The 22180-nt window shown below is 35.8% G+C and overlaps 1 protein-coding gene across 2 annotated transcripts in view; it reads left to right on the top strand.

Moving 5' to 3' along the window:
• BTBD8 (BTB domain containing 8) overlaps positions 1 to 21690 on the top strand; it is a 42924-nt gene extending 21234 nt beyond the window's left edge. The window contains exons 10-18 of one of the 2 annotated variants that reach the window (XM_048312367.1): positions 1403 to 1585; positions 2395 to 2532; positions 3561 to 3690; positions 6234 to 6295; positions 7344 to 7917; positions 8277 to 8367; positions 8925 to 9064; positions 10126 to 12459; positions 13804 to 21690. In XM_048312367.1, coding sequence (XP_048168324.1) covers positions 1403 to 1585; positions 2395 to 2532; positions 3561 to 3690; positions 6234 to 6295; positions 7344 to 7917; positions 8277 to 8367; positions 8925 to 9064; positions 10126 to 12459; positions 13804 to 14273 — 4122 coding nt within the window. In that variant the 3' untranslated portion in view covers positions 14274 to 21690. Of the gene's footprint in view, positions 1 to 1402; positions 1586 to 2394; positions 2533 to 3560; positions 3691 to 6233; positions 6296 to 7343; positions 7978 to 8276; positions 8368 to 8924; positions 9065 to 10125; positions 12460 to 13803 lie in introns of both variants that reach the window. The other variant, XM_048312366.1, reaches the window with a different exon arrangement.
• Positions 21691 to 22180: the final 490 nt, after the last annotated feature.

Here is a 22180-nt window from a genome sequence, read left to right as displayed (position 1 = left end):
GGAAACCACAATCATGAACACAGAAACATTAAAATGGGAGTGCCATTTAAAGCACTCTCCAGGTGCTTTATGTATACCTATCCCTGATGTCTCAAACTCATGCAAGAAAATTACTGGAGTTTTAGATAAGTAAAGTGGAGTCCACTTTACAATGCTTAGGAAAAAAAGTACAATGAGAGAAGTAAAATTCAGTTAGAACCACTTCTACAAAGTGCTGATTTAATTAGAAGTCAGTGAAGGCATTTTATATTTCACTTTAAGTGTCTAATGGGAGTAAATGCTTATTGCCTTGTGAGCAGGGGTTGAATTCGAGGCAATTCAAAAAGCTTGTAATTGAGTCCAGTGGGAGCAAAATCAACCCATAAGCATATATGTAATTGTTAATTTACGTGATCTGCAGAGAAGCAAACTGAGTTTGCCCAGAGATGAGTAAAATAGTTTTTAAAATATATTTTAACAATGGATGGCCAGCTTTTCTCTTTCAACTGTAATATGCACAAAGAAGGTACTCCCTGCTTTTTAAGTTGCATAGGACAAATGTGATTGTGATCTGAACTTGCAGTTGGGGTTTTTGTGTCAAATATTTATCTGAATTGTTGCTTTTTCAAGTGTTACTGCATAATTTATCAGTGTCCTGCTAGGTCATGTTGAATAGAGCTTTCAGGCCCTTCTAATGTGGATAACCATAAATTCCAAGTTCTTTTCAAGTGATGTGTTTGCCAGTAGAAGTTGCCCTCAGGTACTGTGCTGATGCCATGCATGAAAGAACCAAAGACACAGACCAGGGTAATAAATATTAGCAAATCTGTTTGCATGTTTGAAATGTAACTAGAAACATCACAGTTACTTTTCTTTGAGAAACTTTAGACAACAAAGAGGGTAAGTTCAGTTAAAACTCCATCTGGGAAGATAAATATTTGTTGTCTGACTCCTTTAAATAAAGCAAAAGGATTCATAATTATGAAAAAGTTTTCTCTGTATCCCGAATGCTAGGCCATCCACACCCACCTAAAATCTCAACTTAGATGTTTTATTCAAGAATTTCTTATATCTTTCAGTGACCTATAATGTTTTTTCTCTATTCAGCTTCTCCAGCTAACATTTGCCTTATTTTCTTCAGGACTGCAGTATGTAATGACACAGTTGAAAAAAATATAATAAAATCTACTGAAAATGTTACTACCTAACTGCAGGCAAAACAGAACCAATAGATTTTTCTTTTTCTGCTTTAGTTTCAAAGGCACATATAATTTTAAGAATTATAAAAATCCAAATTTATTTAAATAAGGGAAATAATGACATTATTGTGTAAAAGTTCAGTAACTGGACAGAAGCTACTTTACAATCAGCAATTCTTTAGGTAATTGCTTGGCAACAGGCTAATTTCTGCTTCTGTTTCAAGAACCACAAGAATGCTGCTTTCCGTTTGATGGAGAGTGACCGGCTGATCAATAGCCTTCCCCGAGTGAAATGGACAGAGACAGCTGTGGCCTTGGCATCACGGTTACATGAGGAATGTGTAACCTTTATTGTTGCAAACTTCCCACATGTAGTACAAAGTGAAAGCTTCTCTGTTTTGTTGCAGGTAAAAGTGCCCTCAAGTTATTATATGCTTCCAAATAAATTGAATTATATGACATTTTGGCAAGTTCAGGCTGTTAAATTACCAAAATACTTTCAACTTTTGTTTTGAAGTACAATTCTATGGAAAATTTTAAAAATACTTGGGCAGCACTAAGATTTTTGGGGGGTGGGTTTTTCCAGGTTTGTTTTAAAGTACATAAATACTTTGATACACAGGGCTAATACTGCATTCAGATTATGTGCTTCAGTTAAGCAAAGGTTCCAATTGATTTAGTGGGACAGTTTCTGTGTTGTAAAACGTGTAGATATCAGCTCCAAAAAAGCTTTCAGATCCCTGGAATAACAGCATGGGTTTACAGGATTATGAGTATGAGCAGTGTACTCAAACTTCTTCTGATTTTTTATTGTGAGTTGCACGAATGTGGCAATGCTGTATGTTCTGGTGAGAACATACCAAGTCGTCCAGCCAGTTCGTTTCTCCTGTGAAATATGTTTTTTAATATGTACAGAGGAGTGAAAAAAATTATTAGGGAAATGTTAAAACAATTTGTCTTTGGATCCAGAATTGCATGGGGCTGTAAATTCATCACAGTGTGCTTGTTTCTACAATTTCTGTTAATGAGCGAGGCCTCAGGATAATTTGCTAGAGGCCTGGAGAGGGGTGGGATTATGGAATGGATACAAAAGAAGATGCTCAGTTTTGGAATACCTCCTGCACAGCTTGATAGCAGATCGTCTCTGCTCAGTAATGCTTTTGCATACAAAGTACACGCTTTTGTTTTAAACAACTGCCTTTTGTTGTTTCCTCAGGCACAGGCAATGAGCAGCAAACCTGACCTTCTAGAACTAATTTTCAGTGCAATTGAAAAAAGCATTAATAATGAAAATAGCTGCTCTCTTCTTGTAGCAATGGATATGTTGTTGGACTCTGCAAATGTGAAGGAGATGGTAGGTTCTTCAGTGTGCAGTGTTTGTAGAAAAACTATTCTAGTATTGTTTCATGTCATGGTTCAAATCAGATGATACGGTGTGAACTCAGATGGCTCAGTCATGCAACTGGGGTCATACAGAAAAGCATCTGCATAAATCCAAGATCCTTTTGGAAGTACAGATAATGTAGACATTTGTTTACTTTAAAGAGAAACCCCATCCTGGCAATCAAAAAATTCCTGTGTATTACCGAAAATATAAGTCCTATGGGCAGCACTGCCCCATTGATCTTTACTATCAATTTTAATTTGTGATAAGAAAAAAACTTACCAAAATGCTGCATTACCTCAAACTTACAGGGGAAGAGAGCTTATTCTCATTCTCCCTAAATATTTCCCCCCCTTTTTGTGAAGGTCACAGGTACATTTGCTTTTGTTTAAGACTGTCCTCTAAAGCAAGGACTGACATTTAATCCCATGTGTGTTTTTTGGATGGGGTGGAGATGTCAGGCTCCATGTGTGTAACATACCGTGTATATTCACACATCTAAATAATGACATTTAAGCTGTGGTTGACTGTAATTCTGGGAATAATTCATCAATAGTATGACAAAGAGTAAAAAAAAAATGAAAAATTAGTTACTGCAGTCTGGTGCTATTGTAGATCTACTTGGTCAAAGCAATGAAAATTTAATCAAATACATTATTTTTCCCTGGAGTATTTGACCTTGTTGTGACACAGCTGACAGTGAAGAGCTATTATGGGGTTCATTTAAAAAAAAAAAAAAAAGAAAAGAAAAGAAGAGCAATGAGAGCAATGTAGTGCTTACTAGTGCTGTAATTTGTAGGTTTTAAAGTACAGAAAAAAATCACTGTGGTGGGCAATAATCCTTCAAAAACAGCATCTCCATCTACCAGACCGTTATAAAATATAAGTGATGACATCATTGATCTAGCTTAGGGAGTAAGTAGATTCTGAAAGGAATAATGACTGGTTGCTATGACAATATGCCCCTCGCCAGCTGCTGATTTGTTACTTGAACACAGGGTTTTACGTGCAAGATCCAGGCGCTGCGTGATAAGCTCTGGGTCTTCCTGGTTCAGTCTTTTTATGCTGTTCGTCACACAGAAGGCTGGAAGCTGATGAGGCCAGACCATCAACAGAAAATACAAGCAGGTATGTCTGGCATCAAATGGCATTAGAATTTTTTAGCAATCTGTTTAGTAGATACAATGCAGATGGAATTGTGGAGCCTGATACAAATTCAATTAAAATTTGTGCTGCTTTGTGTTTTGAAGTGGTGTTTTAGAATAGAAGCATGATGGCATGCTTAGCTAGTTTCAAACATGGGAATCAGTAAGTAATTTTCTGTGAAGAGTCTGCCCTGCTTTTCTTTTTAGGAGTATGTATGATAGAAACCTCCCACCCTCCCCATCATGTAGATGGATTCTATTCTTATTTACAGCTACGCTAAATTACTGAAAACACTGCAGTAGGATTAAAAACCTTATCTGCCTCATTTTTAAGGAGATAAGAGCTGTGGATGAATTAAATTTGCACAAAGCAGATTATCTATTCTATGAATTCCGTTTCTGTCCTTTATCTTTTTCTCCATGATGTATAAATATTGCTCATCTCTTGCATAATGCTCATCCTGTGCACTGGGAACAAATGCAGATAGCTGGGCTCCTCGGTTGATTGGCATTGTGATCTTGTGTGTGCTGCTGCAGAGAGCCCCTAAGGAGCTGCATGGTGCTCTCAACATTTTAACAGACAGCACTTCCAACAAAAAGGAGTTTTTGTTCTGAACGCTCCTTTGTTTTGAAGTGCACGAGTATTCTGAGGCTGTGGAACTGATGATGGAGTTCGGGTTATGGTTTAATATTAGCTTTGACAGTACAGTGTTGTAAAAAAAAAGAATGTTACATACTTCTCTGAATTCAAATCACTTTTGATTCAAAGGAGAAATAAACATTTTTATGTCCCTTTTGATAAAGAAAATAGTAGCTAGGATATAATAGTTATAAAAATGTTTATTCCTAGAGGTAGATGAAAATTTTATTCTACATTCACATGCTGAAAGATGCAGTGACAGTCTTTCTAAGCATGATTTAGGGATGTAGTCAAATAATATCTCATACTACTCTGTAAAACAGGATTAGGATTTCTTTCTTGATTATAAAATCCTTCAGGAGCAGAGGAGTCAGCTTTAGAAAAAAGGGTGGGTTGTTCTGATTTGGGGTGGTTTACTTTTAAGATGATCATGTATATATTGCGAATGATGTTTTAGCTACTTTACACTAGTGCTTTCAATAGAAAAAAATATTTAAAATCAAGGTGTGTCTTAGTGGTCCAAACTCCATCTTGCCAAAAATTGTTTTGTTTTCTTTTAGGTTAAATTCTAACTGAAGTTGCATACATTTTATATATGAAAAGGCTGAAATGTTTGCATGAATTATCTGGTTTAATTACAGGCAAAGCGATTGTACAATATTGGTAGACAGATTTTAATCCTCAGGTGAAAAATGTCTAGGATAACTTAGGTCAACTTTCATCTTAAAGATTTCCGGTGGTGGCTTTTCTCCTGGAAATTTAGCCTATATAGATTTAGAAAGCTGTAACAGAGGAGGAAAAATGCCAAAATAAGAGAGATGATATTGTGATTCTTTCATTTACAACCTGTCTTATGTTTTCTTAGGCACAAGTTTATATGGATTTTGTCTTAATATATTGGTATGTATTAATGTGCAGAGTCACTGCTAGAAAAAGGATTAGATCCCTGGGGTGCCATTTTCAGCATACCTTTTGTGTGATTTTTAGAGACCTAAATAAAAATTATTTTTAGTATCTTTAGTAAGAATTCACCAGAATTTCTGTATTATACATACAAAAAATGTTTCCATGTATAGCACATCAGAACATGAGGCACTGAATGCCTAAATTTTAATATATTTTTTGCAAAACCTTTTCTTGAGCTGAAATATGAATACAGACATAAATGAAACCTATCGATTCTGGGTCTGTACAGTGTCTATAAATATCCTTTTTGTATTCTACAAGTGCAACTGATTTATAAGCTTTGTTGAAAACTGCTTTCCTCCCAGAGTACATCAGATAAAAAAAAGGCATTCGCTGCCTGAAAACTCCACATGACAATCACAGGGATAATTCTCATGACATTACGCTGCATGCTATCCAAAGAGGCACTATGACCTTAGTGTGTACATTTAGGTATTTTGGCTTTGTCAGTTTTGAAAACTAATTTCATTTACTTTAATGTAATTAATCTTTTCTTTATATAGTATAAATAAATATCTTATAATTAACAATACAGTTAAAAGTCATTAATACTCTAAATTTGAAGGTATCTTTTTGTAAATTTTGTACACTTTCAAAGGTCTCAGTGCACTGCTAGCTTTAAATGAATTGAGCTTGGATAAACAAAAGTCTTACTATGGACGTGGGGAAACAGAAGAGTTAAGTAACTTGCTTATGGCCATGTGATGTCATTACAGATCCCACATTTTTTGTTCCAAACATAAAACCATGTATTTCCACTTAACATTTGCTATGTCACCAAAATTAGCCTTTCTAGAATAATGACAGGACCCAAAGAAGTGCTTTCTGATTTCACATGATGTTAACTGAGTAGGCTGGCTGGATTTCTGTCCCCCTTTTTTCCTGCCAAATAGTAAAGAAACTGCTTGTTCCTTTTACAGCTGCATTTGACAAGGGTGATGACCGAAGACTTGGCAAAAAACCTGTATTCACCAGTTCTCAGGTAAACGTTTATATCCAAACATTAAAAACATTCAAATAACCGCAAACAAAACTATTTTCATTATTTGTTTTAAATTAATACTAATTTTCCATATTGCTTAATGGACCTCGGTTTTGAAAAATCTGTATTTTCTTGTAAACTGTTTCTGCATAATCAGTGATGTTCATTACTGGACACATCTTAGGACTCAGACTGTGTTGTGTGACATTTTCAAACCAATAAGCGCAAATAAAAGGCAGGAATTTGTGTTCAGAATCTCACATTCCTGTCTTGCTACATAATGAAACTCATCTGTTTCCCAGAGCAAATGGTTTGCCACTGAGCTAATGAACCTCTGCTATTATTACAAGCCACCACAACACTGAGTCTGTTACACTCCCTGCTCTGAAAAATATTTTTTAGTGCACTCAACAACTCTTCTATTGAAACTCACACTGAAAACTACATTATTAATTGGTAAAAAACCAATATGGGTTTCACATGATTTGACAGTCTTGCATACATTGCAATGACACTAGTATCACAAAGATTCCCTTTCATGCACTTAATTCTCCATATTTGAGTTCCTCTTTACCTGAGAGTATCGATACTGTCATTTCTCTGTGGATACACTGTTGGTAGTAGTTAAAAACATCACATGTATTGTAAAATAGTTTTTGGCTTTATGTTTGTAATAATGCGTAGTCTTTATTCCTTTTTGGAAAATATGCACATATAACTCAAATTTTTTTTTACTTCAGCAGACACTAATAATATAAATAAATATTACAGAGTAATTTGTTCAAAGTAAAAGTGAAACTCAGCTTAGATATTTCTGTCTCCTCTACATAGAGCAGTACTTTAATATTCTTGAAAGCCAGCAAACTGAGCTTAAATGTGTGTGTGTGTATATATATATATATACCTTTATTTCTATGTTGAATCTTGTTGCTTTAGATTCATGTACTACTTTAAAAGTAGATGTGTTTCAGAAATTACAGATTATGGATGGTTTGGTGTTACAAATGTTTTGTTTGGGTTTTTTTCTGATGCTATTTTTTTTTCCTAGCTAAATAAAAATACTACTGCATCTGTTTGTATAAGGAATACTTCCTGGGCAGAACACGGCAAGAAAGATTGCAGGGGAGATTCTTCCACTAATCAAGATAAAATGAAATCTGATGGATTAGGAGCATCTGGACATGCATCCACCAATAGAACTACTGTTAATAAGACTTCAAAGCATGAGGATGTAAAGGGGAAGGATGGTAAAAAATTAGTTTCCAAGATTACTAAGGATTCTAAACCTGGTGAAAAAGCTGCTTCGCCAAAGGCTAGAGCTGTTATAAAGACAAAAATAGAAAATAATGGAAATGTGAAGGCTGAAAGCATGCTTACCAAGCAAGATACAGAAAAGACATCATCTGCAAGTGGACAAAAAAATTCAGGAAGTAGCAAAGGACTAAAGAATCCTGAGGGAAAAATTGCAGGTGCCAGACCTAAAGTGCTGACAGTAACCTCAAGCATGCAGAACAAAACAAAGCCATTGAAAAAAAACACAGGGAAGGAATCTCCCTCCTTGGTGACTATAGCAGCAACTTCCAGCAAGTCAGCAAATTCAAACATGGATATCCAGACTGCAGGTGAACAGACAGAGGAACCCAAAGAGGATAAATTGGTAGAGGAAGGGAAAAAACAGACTGGTAATTTTTTACAATTCTTTCTTCAGAGTCCTCTTCTGATTAGTCTCAGGCTGGTCATACACTGAAAACCAGCCAGGAAAGCTTTAAGAAAATCTATAAATTGATAAGAGTTACCTTCTTCCCCTGTAAATGAGTATTAACTGACTTTATGGTCAATTAATAGCCATCTAAAACAGTAAATATTTTACAAGTTTAGCATGTATGGTCTTCTCAATAACTGGTCTTCATATTTTAGATTTTTTTCAGTACTTATATGCACTGCATTTCCCCCTGTAATTAACTCTGAATTTACTTTACAGTAGTGAAAATAAAGGCATCTGTGAAGGTATCAAATGGAGTCACCACCAAAAAAAAGAAGACTGAGCTTGAGGCTAATGTCACAACAAGCAGGTATGTTTATATATGTGTGCATGAGTGTATGAGTTTGGGAAGAAAGGTTTCAGGTGAACTATTAAACCTAGCATTAGATGTTCTTTTTAATCTAAGAACGGTTGACTGTAGGATGTTATTGGCAAAACAATTTGAGTTAGCTATTGGCAACATTGCTGTAAAGATAAAATTGGTTTGGCTTTTGTGTTGGACTGTTGCATGCTAATAATTTTTAAATTGTTATAGGTGATTCAGAATTCTGCATACTGGAACAGTTAATGACTACACAAGGTGTTGTAAAATTACCATTTCTGGAATAGTTTAGTTTAAACTACTGGACAGGAGACAGCTGAAGCGCCGTGAAATTGTGAAATGGGTCATTATATATACATGTTTATATATAAACTAAAAATACAGATATGCATTTCATTTTTATTTTCAAAAAGTTTACTTTTTATATTGCATTTTCAATGTTTATGTATGTGGGCACATTAAAACACATATATTGCTTGTTTAAATATAATTAAACATTGCCAGACCTAAGCCTGGAAATAATGGATATAATAATTTCTTTGCAGTCTGTCAAAAAAACCAACAGGAAAAGGGTGTAATGAGCAAAATGTACAAGCTGTTCTAAAGAAAAAAGGGAATGTGAGTACCAATTCTGCAGCACAGCAAAAGACTCAAAACACACCTACCAATTCTCCCAAGAACCAAGGTAAAGTTTCATACAGCAGTTAAATGATCTGCCACTATTATGCAAAGCTTTGAGGTTTGTTTGGTTTTTAGCACAAGTATTTGGAAAAATCCTCTGAAGAATTCTGGGTTTTTTCCATATTTCACTTTTGGTGACAATGCTAAACTGTAAAATGCAAATGAATGTGTCAACTTCAAAATACTTAAAAGATGGTCTTCACTGCCAGTTGGTGTTTTCTTCTGCTTGTTTAATCTGCATTGCAGAGTCTTCCATTTGCTGATCCCCTGCACTTCTGCATTTGGAACCATGACTGAGCTCAACAGAAATTCTGTAGGTCGAGCATTTGTAATAGGCAACAAAGATCTGGACTGCCGACTGCTTTATGCCTCCCTATTTTGGTGTTTTCCTGTTTCCCCCCTAGCCGCAGCGCTACTGATACTGGCCCCCAAACAAATACTCAATTTCAACAGCTACTGATAGCAGGTGTAGGAAATGACACTGTAGGACACAGAGATGAAACACTGCTTTAGAAGGATACAAAGTGTTAAGGATGGAGCTCCAATATTCAAGTTATATTATCTTAAATGTACTGTGATGTAGAAAACACAGGTTCTGTCAATTTGTGGTCATTAAAGATCTTGCAGTATTTCTGACTGAGCAGGGACATTAATTCTGGTATTCTAATCACATTACAACTAATGTAATTATTTTCTGCCTCTGTTCATTTCCTCTACAATATAAATTGAATACAGTACTCATCACTTCCTGTGCTAAGCTGCTGTGTAGTGTTTGTATGCATTATTAGAGAGCTGCTGCTTTTTACTCCAGGGATGACCACCTCAGTTACACGCTGAAGTAATTCCTGTATGTATATTCTATGAACTGCTTTAAAGGTGCCAAGATGGTATTTTTATTTACTATTTGTTATTTCAAATCTTAATTCTTTAACATGCCCTAAATCCCTTAGTTACATAAAAAGTTGAGTAACTTGTTTCTTAACATAAACAAACACTAACATAAAACTGGTGAATATACTGTGACTGGCATATACAACCTTTATAGTCTTTTTTACTGTTTGTTAGGACCTCAGGGGGAATCACCCAATTCACTGAAATCAGGAATTTCTCCAAAACATAACGAAGAAAAAAATGTGTTACAACACCTGGTTCAGACAACACTCCCAGAAAAACATCCTTCAGCTAAGAAGAAGAGTATTAAACAATCACAAACACCTGTAACAAAAGCCACTGCAAAAATAACACCTAAGACTCTGGCTCCATCAAAGAATGCTGAGATCACAAACAGTAAAGACCCAAAACAGAAAACAGCTGTACTAAAATCTCAGTCCTCCGCCCAAAAGCATTCAAGGAGTGATTCTCCTGTTGTCCAGAAGAATGTGCACACCTCTGAACACAGAGGTTCAGGACAGAAACTTGAGAAAAACATGGCTGATGCTGTGGCAGGTCAGCTTCATGACAGTCATGAATGCTATTCTGCAAATGAATCTTTAAAACCTGCCATGGAAAGTATCACTGACAATAAATTGCTGGAGTCCTGTCAATCCAATAAACAAAAATTACCAGATTCTTCTGAAAATGTGCAATACAAAATACAATCCCAATCTTCTTCTCCTCTAACTGCAGAAGAAACTAAACTGAATATTTCACTACAAAATGACATGGAAAAAAGACAAATCTGTGGAGATCGGACTGGAATTGGAAAGACTGAAGATCCAGAGAAAGATGATAATACAGCTGAATTTCACTGTCATGCACAGTCTTCCAATGATGGAAATTCAGACTTTTCCAAGGAAACAAATCAGAAGACTATTGTTTTAGGAGAACTGGTGAAAGATTCAAAAGCAGCAAAAGTCTGTAATGAACAGAGTGATACAATAAACTCTGAAACAGGTCTTAACTATGGCAAAAACGCTTTGTCAAACTTTTCCCAAGTAACCAATAAAGAGGATGAGACATCATCTCCTCAGATCCATGTGGAGGGTTTTCTTACAGTTGATGAACTGTGTGATACCTCAGCCTTGACTGAATATAAATCAGTTACAACAGACTTAGATGATGTTTCAGAATGTTCCACAGAACAAATAACAGAAAAATATTCACCTAATTACACAGAGCTTGTAGAGCCTATGGAAATGCCAGAAAACCATGAAAATGCAGAAATTCCCTTTGTGGACCATTGGAGTACTGGTGCCGTAGATCCAAAAGAGAGTCCTGAATCAGATACTGGCAGTGCAACCACATCCTCTGATGATATAAAACCAAGATCAGAAGATTATGATGCCGGAGGCTCTCAGGATGATGAGGGATCCAATGAAAGAGGGATTTCTAAATGCAGTACTATGTTATGTCATGATTTTCTTGGAAGAAGCAGCAGTGACACAAGCACACCTGAGGAGTTAAAAATTTATGATAGCAGTCTAAGAATAGAAGTGAAAATGAAAAAAGAGGGTTCTGATCTCTTCCGTGTTAATTCAACAAGTGATGATGAAATACCAAGAAAAAGACCTGAAATTTGGTCCCATCAAGAGAGTTCACGGATCAATACTAGAGAAAGCAAAAGTTCTGCTTTTGGTAATGCACAATTTACTCAGGAAGCAGACCAAGTTTCTTCTTCTGCCGATGAAACAGAAGATGACAGATCTGAAGCAGAGAACGTTGCAGAAAACTTTCCACCATCAAATGCTCCTACTCAACAGTTCCACGGAATTGATAATTTAGCTTTTGAGGATGCAACAGAAAATGATACTGCAAGTCAGGAGTTTTCTAAAACTAAAAATTTCAAACGATCTGTTTTACTTTCAGTAGATGAATGTGAAGAACTGGGAGCTGATGATAAAGTGGAAACTCACACTTCACGTCAGCACTCAGTAGATTCTCTTACTCCGTCAGAAGTATTTGACAGTGTTTCTCAAGAGCACCATGGAAAGACATTTTATTCAAGATACTCATTAGAAACTGAAGATGGATTCCTGGATGGCAAACAGCACAAGGATAGAGACAACAGATCAGATAAAAGTGGAAGTTCTCTCCTCCATCTTCACGGTACTGAAATCCCAGGAAAGGAGAATCAAGGTGCTTCAATGACTGAACAAAATTGCCCAGAGAAAGTATATTCAGCAGGTAGTCCACATCCAGGAGAAAAACAGCAAGTAAATATGAAGAATGAGGTGGATAGTGAATTTCACCAGTGCAATAAGTACTTAGACAATGACACAAAATCTCAAGAAAGGCCATGTCATTTGGATCTTCAACAGAGAGAAAATAATTCTGATGTGCAAAAGAGCAGCTCTGCAAAACCTGTAGAAGCCAGTAAGAATCAGATGCTGACTCAGGAAAGTCAAGTGAGAGACAGTCAACCAGCAGCTACTGAATGCGCTAATACTGATTTACTTCCAGGTAATGTACAGAAATAGAAACATTCAGTCATTCAAAACCAAATTAATAGGGAAAGCTTTGGCAATTTGCCTGGGATTGAATCCTGAAGTAATTTTGGCTGAAACTATATTTAAATATTTTTAAGTATTTCACTTGGGTAGAGAAATGCTTGTCTGTTTGAAATATCCGTCAATACCCTGCTGTTCAATGAGAAACTTGACTACAAGAAAAGAGATTTTATGTAATGCTAAAAGAAAGATTGGATGCAGTTGTCTGTACTTCAGTTCCTTTTGATCCAATCTAATATTGACAGCATCAGCTTTTGATGGAATCTTAGTATTTGTTTTGTCTGCTTGACAACATATAGTATGTCTGAATGGGATGTGCAATAACTAAAGTAATAACCTTAACTAAAGCGCACTGAACTGTTTACCTGAACAGCTATATGCATTATTGTTGTAATTTATTTATTTATTTATATATTATATACAAATTTGAATCATTCTCCCACTGAATATAACTGAATATTTGCCATATACACCAGTGGGAGTAGGTTTGAACTCTGCTTTAAAGCTTATGAGATGTCTAAAATTCTGAATTTTACCAGTAAAAGCTTATTTCCTAAAAGAGAGATTATACTTAGAACTGATGCTTATATACAAAAAAGTTCTAACTTGTTCCATGTAGCTAGATGAATATTTGTCTAGTTTTGTGTTTTGTCTTCTTTATATCAACAACTCAGTCTGTTTATCCCATCAAAAATATACAATAGTGTTGATTACAACTATTGTGTATTCGAGAGTAATGAAACACTGATGATGATCTATGTTCAGCCAGACCACAGAACAAGAAGACATTAAAAGTTGTACTATTTTTTTTAAGTTTGCTTGCCCTTGCCTGCAGCTGCCCTTGCATGTGCAGTGTAGAAATAAGCCTGTGGATAAACAATTTTGGTTTTAATTCTCTTCTAAGCTGACATAGCTTAAGTCACCATTCAGTAATTATTCTCTATTAATTCCCTCTATGCACCTCCTGGTCTAAATTTAATTTATGTAGTAAATGAGAAATTTCATGTGCATTAAGTGTATATTTACATTGTCATTTTCTGTATCAGAAACTTAATTATGGAGGTTATTGTTAATTACCAGTGGTGATTGCTGCTTTAACTTAATTTATAAATCATACTTTGTTTTTTATATAGGAAATAAATGACTCAAATTTTGTCAATTTTGTATAACCCTCCATCCCCCCTTTTTTAACCTGATTGGATTGTCCTTCCTGAATGAATTAAATTTTGCTCTACACAGCCCTGAGGGGAGGATCATCTACAATTTTTACATTGTACAGTATTGTGAATTATTTCAGGAGACATAGATGATTATGACACAATGGCACAAACCTGCATGTATGAACATCGGCCTCCAAAAACCCTTTCTCCAATATATGAGATGGATGTTGGAGAAGCAATTGAGCAGAGGATGGATTCAGAAACAGCAGTTCTAGAGATGGATTTTGAAGATCAACAGTTTGCAGAACAGGACTGGACTCTACTCAGGCAATTGTTATCTGAGCAGGACTCAAATATAGATTTCAAAAACTCTGTTCCTGAAGACCTTAACTTAGCACAATGTCTTATTAATCAGACACTGTTTCTGGCACGAGATGGTTCAAATCCTCAGGGTACATCACAAGTTGACACATTCAGTAGGTGGACTGAACTCATGTCTCCACTTGACGATTCCTCAGCAAGCATTACAGTGGCAAGCTTTTCATCTGAAGACTGTTCGTCCCCTCAAGGGGAATGGACAATTCTTGAACTGGAAACCCATCATTAAGGTGTCAGCTTTTTGCAACTGAACTCCAACCCATTCCCCAAATCTATTTTTGATGAGTTGTTTCCATACAGTAATGAAATACTGCATCAGTCAAGAATGAACAATTCTTGATACTGAGGCAATCTTTCTGATAAAATGAGGTAAATATGTTAACTTATAATCTAGATTTAATCACAAGTACAATAATTTTTCAAGACTTAAATGTATGTCTTTTCTAAAAATGAACTTTGAGCATGTATTTTCTAGAGTTGTTAGAAAAACTAGATGACATGAAAGAAAAATCTGGGTTTCCATCCTCCCTTTTATCTTTTTTTTTTGACATTTAATGTTCTCATTGATCAAAAATTTAAAGATGAATGCACAATCAGTAGAGCTATTCCTCTCCTTTTACCCCCCCTCTATATGGTGACTTCATTTTACAACAATAAAGATTCAGAACGGTTGTGTCAAAAGGTGATGTGTGCCAACACTACTTTAAATGTCAGAAAAACATAATAATAGTCAAAGAAAATGTTTCAATCTGAATCTGCCTTGGGCCTTATTAATATGAGCAGCTTGTTTCATCTGTTTCTTCCAGATTTAATTTTTGTATTTTGGTTTGTTTTGTTTAGAAGTTTCCAATAAATTTTTTTAATTGCCTTTTCTTCAAATATAAGACTTCAGAGGGTCTGTGCTGTATGAAGAGCACTGTTTCTTTCTTGGAAATGCACATATTTAAGTAAATATTTTAAGTGGCATAGTGCATGAATTCAAAGGAATTGGTAGAATGTTGCTCCTGCTCTAAGAGACAGCATGTCTGATGTCTCCAAAAGTACATCTGAATCTGAAGTTGTGGTCAGTGTTACATCTGAAGTCTGATGTTAACTAGAATTACCTTCAGCCATTAAATAATTACACTTGCACCATCCTGATGCTGAGGCATAGCAAGATTCTCAGGAATTTGGTTTTGTTTGTTTTCATAGATGCCACATTTTTAGGAGCAGTAATAGGATTCTTGCATCTTCATTAATATCTCTAGCATTGCTTTTATAAATTGAGACTAAATGTCACCATAACCTTTCTTTTGACTCAGAGTGAAATAGGATATACAGATCATTCTGCTGCTTTTGGCTCTTTGGGTGTGGATAGGACTGATTATTGTCTTTTCTGATTTGACAGGGGAGGAAGGAATGAGAAACTTTCTGTAATTCTTACCAAGTCAGAATTTCTGAAACATACAGGGTTTTTTTCTTGCAAAGGTTGGACCCTCTTGAGATGTCTGCATTATGGAAACAGTAGAGCTTGTCTTTCACACAGCTTAAAATCTAAAAAGGAAGTATTCTACCTCCTCTTAGTTATTAACAGAAGTGCCTTCAGAAGTGGGTGCCATATAGCCGTAAAAGGCTACTAACATTCTATTTTGATTGAAACTATATAAGTACACAGCTTAAGCTGGCTGTAACCACTGATAACATGGTCAGTTTTGTAAGTTTTTGCACAATTCCAGCAGTGCACCTTAATTTTCTTGACAAACTTCATTTCTCTTTGTTCATAGTCAGAAACTCAGTTCTGTGGAAATATGAACTTGCCCTAGTGTATGATTAAAGAAGTTACAGCTTTGGATTTGACATAATAAAGATTTTTGAGGCAAAATATCTAGCAAGCCACTTTGTTGGATTTCTGGTACAAAAGTAAAAGTAATGTTTTATTCTCAAAATGAATGGAGGAAGAATTTTATCTTGTTCTTTAATACCAAGGTAAGAGAAAAAAAGGAAAACCTCCCTTTCTCTTTTATGTCAGTGGAGGACTCTAAACTCATGAAAGGAAGATGTTCAGTCTCATAATAAAAATCTTTCATCTTCTCTTTTAGCAGCAGTATAAATAGTCCAAGATATTATAATTCAAAATATTATAAACCTAATACTCTGTATTTAACCCAGTCTTCATATTGAGCGAGCTAGAACCGCCTTTAGAAGGTGCAAATCCTCAAGAAAACCTATTTTTCACCTTCTAAGTTTACAAGGTATATCAATAGGTGATAATCTTTTGCATAAAATAAAGAATTATAGTACTAGCCATAGTAAAAGATGATGCTCAGGAGAAGCTCTTACAGAAGGCTAAGGAATTGTGGTTTTCAATGTCTGTACTAAAGTAAAAATTGTTTACCAAAAAGTTTAATCAACTTTAAAATCCTGATGATATTCTGACAGTGGACATTCACATGTTAGACAAGATGAAGTGATGGAAAGGAGAAGTGACAGAAAGTGAAAGAAGGGATCCTTTTGTCTGTTTTTCGCTTTGCCCATGTTTTTAACTTCTTACTGAATTGATAAAGGGACACTGAAAATTGACACAAAATTTCAGGTTTATTGTATGAAATGCAATCACATGTAGGGTTTTTTTAATTGGGGTTTTTGTCTTTTTCAGTTGTATCAAAATTAACTAGCTTCTCTCTTCAAGTCCCCAATAATGTTGATGCAATTCCTTTAACAGTTTTGCAGCAGACCACTGATTAGGATATTGTATTGTTCAGTTGGTACATAGGCAGCCATAGAATTCAGCTTCCCACAGCCAAACAGTGTCTGTAGAAGTAGCAGGAATAGAAAGTGGTATTGTTTTTAATTCGCGTTACTAGAGTGCCTGTGAACCTTAATCAGACCAGCATCCCACTGGCTAGACATTGTACAAACAAAGAACAAAAACAAAGACTTCCCACAGAGTGGTTAGAATCCAAGATAAGACAAAAGACAAAAAAAAAAATGCACATGAATGGAAAAGTAAATGAGAGTGTCAATATTTGTCTAGCTGATTAGCAATGGTTTCAGCACATCATCAGTTTAAATAGTCATTTTTTCTCCTGTGTGCATTACAAGAAGGGGAAGCTGGAGGGTGAGATTTGAAGGCTGGATAACGAGGGAGCTGGAAGAATGGATATTCGTGACCAGCCTTGTGTGCTGCCTGAACTGTTTGAGTCTGACCTCATTCAGGAGAACGTTCAAGCTTTAAGTCAGGTGTAGGTGGCTATTTGTTTAATAGTATCAGTCAATTGAGTTCTTTGGAGTCCTGCTCATACCTCCTGACAATGATTTTGTCACTGTATTGGCCTCTTCTCCAAAACATGACAGAATGGATAAAGGTTTGAAAACGTCATAGAGAAACAATCAAAGCCAGTGTCATAGGCTCCAAGTGAATAGTGATTACAAGGTCCTGAAAGACCTTTAAAGCAAAGACAGGATAGATACATCTGATGAAACAGTGAAAGTGGCATCAGTGAGGAAACTAAAAAGACGGCATAGTCAGAGCGCTACCCTTGCAGTAGTATTTTGAATAAGAGCAGTGAAGTTGCTTTGTCAAAGCCTGAGGACACCATGTTGCAGTTAACAGGTGACAGTGACAGCTTACCTGAGACTGTTCTGTGAATGGGCAAACATGTCTGTATCCTACAGAGAGTAACGCCACATTTAGTAAAGTATTGGTGAAATTTAGAGGAGAGGATTTGGCAATCAGAGTCTAAGATAATGACCCTACTTCATTTGGCCTACCTCAAATGACATTATGAAAGTGAAAAATAAGGAAGGATGTTTTACATGTAGGAATGTATTAAGTTTAAAGAAGGCTAGACCTCCAAGTAGTATCTGTAGGCATAATTACTTTTTTTTTTTCACTTGGAAACTTAAGAGTCTAGTCTGGACTGGAGAAGCAGCTCTGCAGGGTTTTTACATACACATAATAACTAAAATTGTATTTGTGGAATAAGTCACCAACAGACATACTGCAGACAGAAAAGGGAAGGCCAGACACTTGGAACCATACATGAAACTGAGGAATGGGAAGGTTCTTCCAAATAATCTATTTAAAAAAGAAATGAGGGAAGCAAAGGAAATAAAAAGATGGAGATAGGAGTCAAATGAGGATGACAGGATTTAAGGAAAACTGTACCACTGGCTTCACTGAACACAGCCCACAAGGCAGATGAGTATAAAATACCAGTTTTGAGGTTGATTAGGAAGGTGTTCTTAGGGGCTGTGGTCAAAATGAGAGATTGGCCTGCAGAGTCAAAGGCAACAGACACCAGTTTGGTGTAGAGCCTGACAGAACTGCAGGAAGACAGCTGAGCCTAACCACTAAGAGAGAAACAACAGTTAGAAAAGCACAGCAGTTAATAATATGTTTTGGTTTGCTTTTTCAATGGATGAGATTATGCCATTATATAGTGTAGCAGAAGAAATGTGGAGGCTGAGACATACAGTGAAGATCAGAAGAGATAAGTAAGCATGAAATTAGATCAGCAGGCAGTCTGGACTACTACAAGTGATCAGATAAGTGCATAAAAAACCCCAGACATCTGCTTTTGTGGTGTAGGGGTAATGGAAAGGACACTTCATAAATTCCTAAGATTTTCCTTTAGAAAAACTTCTAGAATCATAGAATTACAGGAAAATGCAGAAAAATCATAGAAATACAGGAAAATGCAGTCTTGAAATGACTAAAGGTGTGTAGTCCAACCTCCTACTAAAAGCAGGGGTAACTTCAAAGTTAGATCAGGTTGTCAGGGCCTCATCAATGTCCATAGCATATAAATGATAATAAAGTCAGCAGGCAGAAACACAATGCTCATGGGAAACAGATATTTGAGATTAAACTATTCTCATTATAATAACTACTTTGGGTGTCATTGGAAAATATTAATAATACAAGAAATACGGCTAGCTTGCAACATTTGAAGTTCTGGATGATACATGACTGAACTGTACAAGTTTAATAATCTTATTCCACACCTTTTAGGGTTTTAAATTATTTCAAAATCATACTCAATTTTGAGTTTGCAAATTTTATTATTATTTTGGAAGAACTAGGGCAAGAGAACTTCCCATGTTGCTTACAAAGACTGTGCCTAGGGTGTGTTCCCCTAGCATTGTCTCTCAGTTTGTTTCAGGGAATATGTTAAAAAAAAATTCACATACCTGTTCTAGGTACAGATTGTAGGAGACTATTTTATACATATTTCAATACATATTATTGCCATCTGGAAAATAATAAGTAGCATGCTCGTTCTACTTTGCTCCAGAAAACCTAAACCTTTGCATGAAGGAATTAAGAACCACTCTTATGTTATTCATCTGTGGCTCAGAACCAAGACATCTAGGAATTCATTATTTTGCTTTCACTAATGTCAAAAACAACCTCTTGTTGACCTCAGCTGAATCAGGTTCAGGGCTTGTCTATATTAATGCATGTACTAGAAATGCTATTTTTCCAATATATCTATTTCGTAGTTTTCTAGTTTTATTCTACTAATAACATTGTACAGTTGTAGGTATGACAAATTACAGTTAGAAAGACTTCAATTTAGGAGTCATAATTGTATGCATTCTGTTAATATTTCATGACTGGGGTAATTTAACATTTGTACATTGATGGATGACGTTCTTGCCAGGACTACACAGGAACTGAGGACAAAAGATAAAATGAGAAGTATTGCAGCTTTATTACAACAGATGATTCTCTGGAAATGGGCTTTTAGATCTGAAATCCAATATAATTAGAAGCTTTCATCTCTTGCAGAAAATCCATACTGATTTTCATCTTTCTCTCTTGAACAAAAGCATATGCGGTATTTTTTTTTAATAAGGTTTTATGTTCAACTTCAAAAAAATTACAGCTCAAATGTCTTCTCTAGCTAATTTAAAACCTAGCTTCTTCCTATTGACAACTACTGTGTGTTTAAGGAAACTAAACCTGTAACAGAGGAAAGTGATTTATCTAAAAATTGGATATCAGCTGGGGAAAAATACAGAGTTTGCTAATTTCTTTGGTTTTTTTACATTTGGTAACTAAAAACAGAAGAGGCTATGCAGAGCAGGCATGCACACATACCTGTTTATTTCTTGCATTTGGCCTTCCTTTCATACTTTGCTTTGCAATCTGCACTGTACACTCCCTTAAGCCACGGTTCTGCAAAGACAGAAGTGAACCCACAGCCACATTTGCTGATTGGCTTTCAGTTTAACATTCTCTTTTCAGAAAGGGTAATGGAGCTGACACTGGGGCAGGCACTGTGCATACTTGTCTTTTTATACGGTACTCAACTTAATGAGGTTCTAATCCTGATGAACCATCTGGATGCAGTTAGAGTATGAAATAATTAATAATGGAATTCCATTAAGTTGCTTCCCTGTTCTCCTTAATTTATTGCTCAGAAGACTGTCCAGTTAGAGAAATCAAAGTCCTAAGAAATCTAACTTTCTGCATTACATGCAACAAAAGTTCTTTTGCAATTGCACAGTAAAATATGCATACACATCTTCAGTAACTGAAACCTTGGTATCTGGAGGGGCTGACTATAACTGAGTAACTAGATACATTTAACAAGGACACTGATGGTCAAAATAGGGTTTGTATACTTACAGATGATGACTGTTAACTGGATTAGAGTGCACATTCTGGTGAACCTGAACAGAGGTTCACATGCACAAATTTGGGGCTCAGCCCAATTACCCAGGTGATCATACTTGGTATTTATGCACTCAAGTGACAGTGACTACATTTTCTCAGCTCCTGCTGAAGTTAGTGTGAGTGGCATCAGATCCACATTTATAAAGATCACTTTATTTAAGTGTGTGGACAGAAGGACTAGTTACTGGAGTAAAAATTTTGGCCCATGACCTTAACTCTACAAGCCACTTTTGAGACTCATCTCACCAACTTACTTAAACCTACAATATCCTCACTTACACAAACGTTATGTAGGAACTTTTGCAATTTTCTTAAGTTGTGTTTAATGAAATCATTTTCATTCTTCACTTTTTTTTTAATAACCCTCTTTTGAGTGTGGCATGACATCCTGCCAGTAGAGTTATATCAGCATGCTTAAGATCAATACAGATAGGACAAACCCTGTGTACGTGCCAGATACAGTGTAGGTAGTGTAAAAACTTTTTGTGACCTTCACAGAATGAGGTAATATCCATGAATGAGACCCACTTCTAAGTCAAACTTCCTACCTGTAACAATATGCCTCCTGTATCTGTAGAGAAAAAACCCCTTCAATCTCTACTTTCTGGATGATCACGTTCTAGTAACCAAGGTCAATCTAATATATGTATAATGGGATGCATATGAAGAAACATTTGAGTCACTACCTGTAGTCCATGGCCTTATGGTCCTAGAATATTTTAACCACTCAGTCTTGGGGAAGGTCTTAAGCTCTCACACCGAATGCTTGCATGTTTCCCACCCGCTTGCTTTCCAGACTTAGATAATGAGCTGGGGCCTAAGTAATCCTATTTTGAAATTACTCCTTGTCAACATGGTCTTCTGTTTCCAGAATATTTGTATGGTTGCATATTCCCAAACCTTTCTTCTCCATGCTACAAACTGAAGGTTCTTAGTTGATTTCTGTATGACAGAAAATAATAAATCCTATGTGTAAGTTAAATGCTGAGTCACTGTACTTCATTCAACTCGTGGACTGCTAACATTGATTTTTATTTGTGCTCTGTAAATGGCAAAAAAAAGTGTTACTTTCCTTTTCCATCTGTTTAGTGAACATTCACTCCTTTTTCTCCTTTATTGATTTTTTTTTTTTCTTTGATTGTGTCATCAGAGAACAGGACAGGTGATTATGTGTGAAGATAAACAATCAGTGTTCATATAAAAATACATAGAGAGGAAGATACCTATGTAACAGTTCTAAAGAATCAAACAATGGTGCTGATGTAGAACATACAGGATATCAGCCAGGAGAGCATAGAGAAACACTAATATGATGATAGATTTTGCCTTGTCATAAATTAGTTATTAATTCAAATGATTATGCCATTATCTTCATCATAGGGGAGTTCTAATCCCAAGATCTTTCTATCTTGCCTAAATGGGGTTCTAAATTCTTCCAGGAATTATTTGATATGCTGTCAGACACAGCCCTG

Source organism: Corvus hawaiiensis, chromosome 9 (genome assembly GCF_020740725.1).
Source record: "Corvus hawaiiensis isolate bCorHaw1 chromosome 9, bCorHaw1.pri.cur, whole genome shotgun sequence".
NCBI lineage: Eukaryota > Metazoa > Chordata > Aves > Passeriformes > Corvidae > Corvus > Corvus hawaiiensis.
The sequence above is the reverse complement of the archived record's forward strand: the minus strand, read 5'-3'. Positions and strand labels throughout refer to the sequence as shown.